Genomic DNA, 10,652 nt, shown 5'->3' on the forward strand with positions numbered 1-10,652 from the left:
ATATCATCAACCATGTGTAGTTAACTAGTGATGATTGATTGTTTTTTTATAAGATAAGTTTAATGCTAGCTAGCAACTTACTGCATTCGCGTAATACTCCTTGTGGAGTGCAACGAGAGAGGCAGGTCATTATTGCGTTGGACTAGTTAACTGTAAGGTTGCAAGATTGGATCCCCCGAGCTGACAAGGTGAAAATCTGTCTTTCTTTCTGCCCCTGAACGAGACAGTTAACCCACTGTTCCTAGGCCGTCATTGAAAATAAGAATGTGTTCTTAACTGACTTGCCTAGTTAAATAAAGATTAAATAAAAGGTGTAAAAAAACAAATTGGTAAAATCGGCGCCCCAAAATACCGTTTTCCGATTGTTATGGAAACGGGAAATCGGCACTAATTAATCGGCCATTCCGATTAATCGGTCAACCTCTAGTACTGACTGACCTGGAGGGAGGGGGTACTGACTGACCTGGAGGATAGGGAGCACTCTCTCTGAGGGCAGGGGAGCACTTCCAGGAGCTGCATCCCAAACTATGTAGTAGTGTACGTGCACTACTTTTGACCAGTGCACGACAAAAGTAGTGCCATTTGGGACACAGAGGCTCTGAGGGCCTGATTGCCCATGAGAGCCAGAAGGTACATTCCCTGGCTTGCCACAAACCCTTTAACTCTGACTTCATCCACGCTGACAACAAGTAAACAGACAACTCACTGGGTGAAATTAGCCTACTCAGACTGTTGTTTACTTTCCATTAAGTTTTGCTTGGATAATACTGACAAGCACTTCCCACCTCTCTGGGGGACGGTTGCTAAGACAAAGGCATGGACGGTAACTGATGATATTAATAGAAAGGATATGACCAGTAGGCTCACCATTGTTTTCTAGTGTATTCTGAGTAGGACAGACAGCTAGCTTTGTGCTCCAGCCTGCATATATATGTACATTCAGCACCGTTCATCTTTATTCAGATCCCCATTAGCTGACGCCATGAATTCCTGTTCCTGGGGTCCATACCTCACATCCACATCCTTTACCTCCATTAATCAGTATACCATAAAGTACCATTCATTACTATACCATAAAGTTGAAGTACCATTGTAATGGATGCAGCCTGTTTGGGGCCCTTGTTTTTCTTCTTGCAGAGAGGAGGAGACGGGGCCTAAATGATGAGTAAACCACTCAGGACATCTGATGTGTTCCAGTGGCCCAGCTAATTAGCTAATGCACTTCCTCCTCCTCCATCAGCACAGCAGCCCTCTAGCGCTGCCCTGCACAGCCTTCTGAGACAGATGGCATCCCAAATGGCACCCTATTCCCTATACAGTGCACTTCTTTTGACCAAAACCCTATGGGTCCTCATCAAAAGTAGTGCACTGTATAGGGAATAGGGTGCAATTTGGGACCGAACCCTGGGCCTACCTACACCCTGATGGGACTGCTCCATCCATTCTCCCCTGTCAATACATACTTACAATGATTCAGGAACTGACATATGACAAAATACAGTAGAGCAGACCTATGGCCTTCAGATTTACATCCCTCTCATTCCAATGCCCTTGCAATGCACGTTTGTTTGAATAGGCCTACTGACTGTTGGTCTCAGTCTTTGCTTAGTCAGCGATGTTTCAAATCAGATCGGAGACAAAACACCAGTCCGTCTCATTCATTCCTACATGTCAGAAAACACTGTAGGATCACATTTCTAAATCTGGTAACTGTTTGACTTGACTCACATCATTGTCCATGTTGGTGGTGGCTACTAGCTAGTAGTGGGGCTACGTACCAATCACATCATGACAATAACACTCTCTGTTTTCACACAAAAAGGTTGTCAACTGACTAGATCAGGGGTTCTTAAATATTTTAGTCTGGGACCCAAATGAGACCCAAGGACCCAGCCTGGGACCCATGCTCATGAACACGTGTCCATTTTGGGGCCCCCAAGCAAGATTTGGTTGGGTTAGAGTGCACCCCCTTTTGACAGCAGAGAATTAAAAAAAACTTTTTTTTAAAGTTAATTTCCTGCAGTTCTACACATTTTAAATGACTTATGCTATTTATGTATGATATCAGAGTGAGAGTGACTAACAAAATCAAATGGGGGCCCCCTGGAGGTCAGGGCCCCTGGGCACGTGCCCTGCATGCCTGGTCGGGATTTGACCATGAATACTACAAGTTTAGATAGATATGTTAGCTGGCAAGACTAAAATAAAATGGTAGTGGACATGGGCTAATTGAGTGACTGTAAATGATTGACATAAGAGAAAGCTGCTGGTGCACAACCGCATTTAGAATTTGCACCTTTAGTATTCTACTATTCAAACACTAAACAGTAAGTTGAAACCACGACTGAGGCCCCCCTAGATTCGAAGGTTAAAAGGAACCACCAACTTTCATATGTTCTCATGTTCTGAGCTCAAACGCTCAAATGGGGAGCTCAAACGTTAGCTTTTTTACATGGCACATATTGCACTTTTACGTCTAACACTTTGTTTTTGCATTATTTAAACCAAATAGAACACGTTTCATTATTTATTTGAGGCTAAATAGATTTGTATTGACGTATTATATTAAGTTAAAATAAGTGTTAATTCAGTATTGTTGTAATTGTCATTATTACAATTTTGTAATTTAAAAAAAAATTGTCAGATTAGTCGGTATCGCCTTTTTTTGGTCCTCCAATAAATCGGTATTGGTATCGGCGTTGAAAAATCATAAATCGGTCGACCTCTAATTTCTAGGCTTCTGAATGAGCAAGATCACAGAGCCAAGTCCTAGTTCTGGTACATGATTCTGTTGTCCTATAGCTTGGGCCTTTATCAACATGTTAATGTATCACCGTAGAGAGAATTGGAAAGACCTCTCAAAACAATTCTACAGAATACACTAATTGAATGTCAACCATGTGATGCTAGAGAGCAACAGATAAATATAGTTAAAACACGGCCATTTACAGCCCTGAACAGTCGGCTGTACTAGCAGGGCAGTTCCTGACGTCTATTGAAAAGAAGCGTTGAATATAATTTGCTTCAGGCACTCCCCCTCATTCTGCTATTAAAAATGCAGGCTACAATTGAGGTTAGAAGATCCACTGGATACAACCAGTGTAACAAGTAAGCACTTGTGCTACAATAAATGTTTTGTTTAAAAAGATGTCCCGTTGTCTTTCTCTCCGAAGGGCGACGGACAACTAGCCCTGATCCAGTGTAATAGGTTTTCTAAGCCTCTCCAGCAGCATAACCGACCCTGCAGTGCACCACCACCTCCTACAATCCAATCTAGTTAATACCGTCACCATGGAGACAGCTCTTTGGCACTCCTGAGCCTCTCTCATTGGAGTCTGGTCACATGATCATCTATGACAAACACAATGAGGGGATACATGCGCAAACATATATGTTGCAAGTATAGCATGTGTGCACACACACACACACACACACACAACTCTGAGACAGACTCTGGCACACTCTTGAAAGCACAAAGACTAGCACGCAGGACCCATGTGCAAACACAAAGCCTAGCTACTAGCATTCATGCAGCATATACTGCCGGTGTGATAAAGACGGTCCAGTAATGATAAGAGCAAGCTATTCAGGCTATGATAAGTACAAGTGTGGCACAGTAGAGCCTTTCGTTATTCATTCTCCAACTGTCAATAAATCATACATCCACTTTTACCACCCCTCCACCATGACCCCTTTACCCCTTTATAAAACTATTCAATAACCCATCAATGGACAAAATGACATGCCAATATTTTAGTGACCATGGTCTTCTATTCAAAACAACATGATCTAGTCTATGTAAGGCCTTGTATTATTAACAGCAATGGATGCAGTACAGCACAGTGACACTACTTTTCACATTCATTTAAAAACATTCCATATATTATACCATCTCAATGAGAGAATATTGAGATGTGTAGAGCAACAACTCAGAAAAGTTATTGTGCATGAATTAGGCCTAGATCTATAAATGAGATGAGGCTGGATAGGAGCAGGCCCAGGGCATACACTGATATAGGAGAAGAAGACTGGAGAGCTATGCCTGGATCTTTTAGGGTGCAAGTACCAGTTAACCAAAGGCTGCTTAGCCTCAACATGTCAGAGTGTGGAGTGGCCACTCTCGTCTCGACCTTTGACAATAAAAAACGAATAGTCCCTTTTTACAAGTCAGAATATTGAATAAACTTCATTTGAACTTACTCTGCCTGTTGTCTTTCTGCTGGTGAATTATTATTATTATTTTTTTAGACAGAATATCCACAGGAAAAGTATTAGTAAACCGACTACCAATCGCAGGTCTCTGTGTGGCCGTCACAATTTGTATGCTCATGACCTAAGGCACGGGTACAACATTTACGTCATTTAGCAGACGCTCTTACCCTGCTCAAGGGCACATCAGCAGATTCAATTTTACCTAGTCGGCTCAGGGGTTTGAACCAGTGATCAAACCACTAGGGTACCTGCTGCCACAAGATGGAAGTACATGCATGCAATGCATCCATACTAAGCAAACTTGGGCCAGGTGATGTAAATCTCAAAGGCAGTTCCGGCGCTCTACAGAGTCAGGGAAATAATACATTCCTGGGGATATTTTGTCTCAGGACCAACAGCAAAAAGTAGAGTAGCTTCAAATGTAATTTTATTCAACATTCTAGCTTGTAAGGAAACTTTCCAAGTTTTTCCCAGTGCTTTATTTCAGAATGTATACCAGAAAGCTGGTATCAGTCTGATTTATTAGGCAAAATGCTGCTGTGAATTCAGGATACAAAATTGGGCTATGTAAGTAACAACAATTTCGGAGAAAGTGCAGTAGGGAATGTGGGCCTTGCATGATAAGGTTGCTCACTAAGGTCTATAGCCAGCCATTTCCTGATAACGAACCATAGTCGCAAGTAACACAATGTAAGGAAACATTGTTCCAAAAAGGCCTATTTGTTTAGTGATGTTGAGGTAGGTGAAACAATACACCATACACAGTGACACTGAAAACCAGCTCCACTACCCAGCTCAACATGCCTGCATTCCTTGGCTTCAGTTCAATAGTTGTTGAAAAGTGATGGTGATGCGTGTCGTCACAGTAGTACTGTAGGCAGTTAGGTCCCTGGCTAGCTCTAGCTCTCCTTCAACACTAGTGGCAATTGGATTATTTAGCTGGTAGCTATAACTAACTAACACTAGCTATAATACATTGCCTGGGATAGCTAATATTCGCTAACCAAACTGGAACTCTGGCACACTATTAATCGTGGTTTAGCTTGGTAGCTAACCTACCAGTTTAAACCTGTGTGAAGCTAGCCATAATAGGGATTAGCCACAATAGGGAAATTTGCAGTTTGCCTTCAAAATAAAAGTCTTCCATTGAAAGTGATTCAAACAGAAATAGTTTAATCATGCCATATTTGGACCTATGGATGTTGCACGCATGAAATTGGGTATCAGCCTAATCAGTGACACTTACAGAACACAACTACGCAGAGTTTACATAAATATTAGCGTCTTAGCTCTTATTGTGGCACTCAACACCAGTGCAAAATTAGCCAAATTAAGCATTCAGCCTATTAAACGAACTGAACATTGTTACAGGCTTTGGTTTATCCATTTGTTTTGAGGTTGGACTTTAGCACGTGCATCTCCTTAGCACGTAGGGTGCACCGATTGAATAACGAGGTGACATCAGTACATGTTACACCTGTGCTGGTTTCCATCTCGTTAGTGGGAAGGTGTTTCACTTGTGCTGGCCCAGGTGCTATTTAAGAGCTGCTGGCCCAGCGCTCCAGTTGTTTTGATAAGGGTTATAAAATTGGGGGAATCATTTGGAAAGTTGCATAAACACACATTTGTGGAAAACCCTACATGGGAGATGCTAGATAAATGTATAAAGACTCATCTCCTCGTCATTTCAAAGCATTGTGGAATTCCGAGAGCAGTGGTCGAGGAGTTGATGAGTACTGCTTCGGTGTAGGAGATCCTTCCGGAGGGGAGAGGCTGATGAGGTGTGTGTGTGTGGGGGGGTAGAGTACATCCCATAGATGTGCAACTAAGGGAGTTAGAACTAAAGGTGAAGTTGGAGCAACAACAATTAGAGCTTGAACAGCAGAGACTGGAGATAGAGCACCGGGAGAGACGGGATGGGCGTGCAGCCAGACTAGCACAAGGAAAGGAGAGTGAGCAGGCCATTAGATTAAGAGAGCGATCTGGAAGCACTCCGAATCCCGTCAGGTCATCCTGCACCCTCAGCAGAGTTTGATCTTGGTCAGAACAGCTGACTTGGGCCACCTTTCAAGCAGTTAAAGATGTGCCTTCTCGAAAGGGTTGCTACCTACATGAGCGCAAGCAACGTTTGAAATGTGTTCTACCCTCGTGCTTTGAGTCTCTAGTGACTTGTCAAGGAGTGAAATGTACCTTCAAACTAAGAACCAAGTAGTTATTCCTACGCAAAAAAGAAATCCAGAGAAGTCACCTCCTACTGCAAGATTTCAGTCTTTTCTACAGTGCTCAAAGATAAAGATCGGCAGAAAACTGGTTTTTCGTATCCGCCATTGAAGGTTGTGCAATGTAACAGCAACATTTAGACTTAGGGTTGCCACCCGTTCGATAAAATACAGAACGGTTCCATATTTCACAGAAAGAATAAAACATTGTTTTCGAAATGACAGGTCATTAATATGGTAAAATCCAGGAACTAAGGCCCGTATTTCTTTTACTTCTCCAACACTTTGTTTTTGCATTATTTAAACCAAATTGAACATGTTTCATTATTTATTTGAGTCTAAAATGATTATGTATTACATTAAGTTAAAATATGTTTTCATTGTTCATTCAGTATTGTTGTAATTGTCATTATTACAATTATACATATATTAAATTTTTTTTTAAATGGCTGATTAATCGGTATCGGATTTGTTGGTCCTCCAATAATCGGTATCGAAAAATCATAATCGGGTGACCTCTACTCACAATGGTTGTATGGCAGGCCATCTTGGGGTCAACAAGACATATGACCGTATTTTGCATAACTTCTTCTGGCCTGGTCTGAAACAGGAATACTTTACACATTATACTTACATTTGGCTCCTTTCACGCCAGGTTCAAAGTCCCGCAATACGTGTAACTATGCATTTCCAGTAGGTTGAAAGATTGTGGCTAATTTTGCACAATTTTATAATCCCACAATAAGGGTTAAGACACTAATACTTGAGTTCTGTGAGTGTCACAGAGTAGACTGATAACCTATTTCATGGGTGCAACACCCATACATTAGGCTGTACAGTACATATACAGTAGGTATGCCCCCAATGCTATTCTAAACTCGAATACATCAACAGTACAATTAACATATTTTTACTTTGCTCAAATTGTCTTTTGTTGAACTTATATAACATTCCGACCCTATTTAGCATTATCCAAATATGGCATGATTCAGTTATTTGTATACATTTGCATCACTTTCAATGGGGGACATTTATTTTGAAGGCGAACAGCAAATTCCACTATTGTGGCTAGCTTCACGCAGATCCAGTTTAGCTAGCTAGCTAGTAAATTGCGTTTCCAGCTAGTTTACCATAGGCATAGCTAGCTACCATATGGCTAAGCTAGCTAAATGGGTACAGTGCGCTAATTGGCCAACGTTAGATAAGCTTGTTTACTGATTTACACGAAAACCTATGACCTCGAGTACGCACTTATAGAGTTTAGTTGAACGTTACATCTCACGAATCCCATCATTTAGCTAGTTAGTTATCCACCATTACATCAGTGTGGCCCTGCCTGCACATTCTGCTGTTGAGAACGTGCTAGCAATTTCACTAGCTTGCTAGCTAATTTTAGCTACCTTCGTTTTGACAAGACGGATCACTTACCTGGTCTCGGATTTTGAGAACCACCATCTTGCTATAGTTTTACTTGTTCTCATGCAGAAGTATTAAAGGACGTTGTTCGTTATCTGAATGTTTGGCCCAACACTCCAGCTTCTTAGTTGCCAATTACTATGAGGCCTATGTTTTTCAACCTGATAGACTTGAAGGGAAAAACTCCATAACATTACCGCCACCGTGTGTGACCTCCCTAAAAGAAGCAATTTCATTGGCCAAAGAACGACTGGAACAGAGTAACAAGGTTTGTGGTTGGTCACACGATGCTCAGTTGTCGCTTAACACCAGCAGACCACTGATACAGCGAACAGTCCTAGAATAACCCGTAAATGACAGGTGGAATTAAATTAGTTGGATTGGGATTAGTAAAGCCGTGTTTACATTGGCAGTTTGAAGTGACTCAAATCCTATTTCATATCCGATTTGAATCTGTTCCTTTCCCTGCAGTTTGAACGACTAAAAAGCACATGGAATCGGATATTTCAAGTGGTTTGATGTCAGATACAAATCTGATTCCTGGCCATGTGATTTGTGTCGAATGTAATCGAATGTATTTAACCTCAAGTGGTTTTTAGACTTGGAATATATTGGTGCTTCCTAGCTACTCTGTTGACAGTTTGAAAAGAACATGTGGGGTAGCTGGTTTGATAAATGTTTACAAACAAATGAGTGAATGTGCTAGAAAGCTAAACAACTAGCTAGTTGACTGCTGTGGCTAGCCATAATTACTCGCTTTGAAAGGCTTTAAGTGTTCTTACCCTATGATTTTGAACATTCGAAGTAAATGGGAAACGTCTATGGCAGGCATTGTTGTCACCTTAACTCGCTACATAACTTCTGAGTGATAGGGAGCACAAGCACTACCACCAATCAGCCTACACCACTGCACACACACCCGTCGAAACTACAACAACTAGCGTAGCTATGTCAGCACATGAGGGTACCAAAAAGATTGCAGTTTTGAAATTGCTGTAACTGTGCAATGTTGGACGCAGTAATTGCCGAAAACACTGCTAATTACTGCAGTAAAAAAGCCGGTGTTATTTTGGACGCAGTATTTGCGGCAGTTAAACTAATATTTTTTGAGGGTATTAGTGGCAGGCTTTTGGTAGCTGCGAAGAATATACTCCTACCTCTTACTGCTTCTAGGACCGTTTTAAATTCAGACAGTATTTTATCACCAATCATGTTTTAGCCTTCTGGTATTACTTTCATCCAAATACTGCACAATTTCCCCCCCCCCCCCCCCCCCCCCCCCAATGTTGTGCAATATTTTGACCAGTCACCTCAAAAGCAGTGTACCACATGAGCTGGAGTGTCATTTGAGACATCATAATTGATCAATAAAATGAAATTAAATGGGGCGTTCATCGAAAAACAAAACTACATTTAGCCACTAGATGTCGATAAAGTTAAAGATTTACTCCCCAGAACTAACAGTAATTGGTGTAAAGCAGGGGTTCTCAAAGTGGGGGTCTACGGAGGTACTGCAGGTACCCCCAGGTCTTTAAAAAATATGTTATTATTTATTTTTTATGAATATTTCTATCAACAACAGATTAATCGAATTTAGGCCATGCAACCCGTTGAATAAGCGTAGACGGTGTAATAAAATACAATACAATGTAATATTTTGAATCTAAAATGTCTGTTTTTAACCCTGGGCAACATGGGCCTGGGAGGCTCACAGGGATATTGATATCCACAGTGCTCCACCAATTATACATTTTTATATGTAACACTTCTTGTATTCCCCACAAATTATTATAATTTGTTTATAAAAATACACTGTAATTTAAAGCTAGAATCCTTAATTAATACATACAAACATGTATCCAGTGATTCTTGAAGAATCTAACTTATAAATGCCTCAGGAGCTTAGTTCAACTGTAGTACCCCATCATAACCTAAAATGTAACCTTGTTTTACTCCAATGTTTGTAAACAATATAAATTATAAACAGTGTATAGCCTCAAAACATGGATTAAACTATCATTTTGATATCATGGATGGTAAGTCCTTGCATCCATAGCTCTGTCTATGAATTTGAGATTGGTTAAATTTCTCCAGGCCCATCCCTCAGCTTTTTACCAAAACAGAGGCGTGAGGAATTGCAGGAAATTAGCTTGAAACCTGCACCTTGTGAAGATGCTGGAGGAAACAGGTACAAAAGTATCTATATCCACGGTAAAACGAGTCCTATATCAACATAACCTGAAAGGCCGCTCAGCAAGGAAGTAGCCACTGCTCCAAAACCACCATAAAAAAGCCAGACTATGTTTGCAACTGCACATGGGGACAAATATTTTAACTTTTTGGAGAAATGTCCTCTGGTCTGATGAAACAAAAATAGAATTGTTTGGCCATAATGGCCATCGTTATGTTTGAAGGAAAAAGGGGGAGGCTTGTAAGCCGAAGAACACCATCCCAACAGTGAAGCACAGGGTTGGTAGCATCATGTTGTCGGGGTGCTTTGCTGCAGGAGGGCCTGGTGCACTTCACAAAATAGATGGCATCAGGAGGCAGGAAAATTATGTGGATATATTGAAGCAACATCTCAAGACATCAGTCAGGAAGTCAAAGCTTGTTCGCAAATGGGTCTTCCAAATGGACAATGACCCCAAGCGTACTTCCAAAGTATGCTTGGGGACAACAACGTCAAGGTATTGGAGTGGCCATCACAAAGCCCTGACCTCAATCCTGTAGAAAATGTGTGGGCAGAACTGAAAAGGCGTGTGCGAGCAAGGAGGTCTACAAACCTGACTCATTTACACCAGCTTT

The 10,652-nt window shown here is 41.2% G+C and overlaps 1 protein-coding gene across 3 annotated transcripts in view; it reads right to left on the reverse strand.

Annotated features, from left to right (window-relative positions):
* The window catches only part of LOC110516569 (serine/threonine-protein phosphatase 6 regulatory ankyrin repeat subunit A), a 36,096-nt gene extending 27,438 nt beyond the window's left edge, over nucleotides 1–8,658 (reverse strand). The window contains exon 1 of one of the 3 annotated variants that reach the window (XM_036937047.1): nucleotides 8,630–8,658. Coding sequence is in view for 2 of the 3 variants with exons in the window: in XM_036937043.1 (XP_036792938.1) it covers nucleotides 7,860–7,886 (27 nt within the window). In the remaining variant the exon portion in view is untranslated. Of the gene's footprint in view, nucleotides 1–7,859; nucleotides 8,182–8,629 lie in introns of those variants that run through there. The other 2 variants (XM_036937043.1, XM_036937038.1) reach the window with 2 other exon arrangements.
* Between the last annotated feature and the right edge of the window lie 1,994 nt (nucleotides 8,659–10,652).

Source organism: Oncorhynchus mykiss, chromosome 2 (genome assembly GCF_013265735.2).
Source record: "Oncorhynchus mykiss isolate Arlee chromosome 2, USDA_OmykA_1.1, whole genome shotgun sequence".
NCBI classification, from domain to species: Eukaryota; Metazoa; Chordata; class Actinopteri; order Salmoniformes; family Salmonidae; genus Oncorhynchus; species Oncorhynchus mykiss.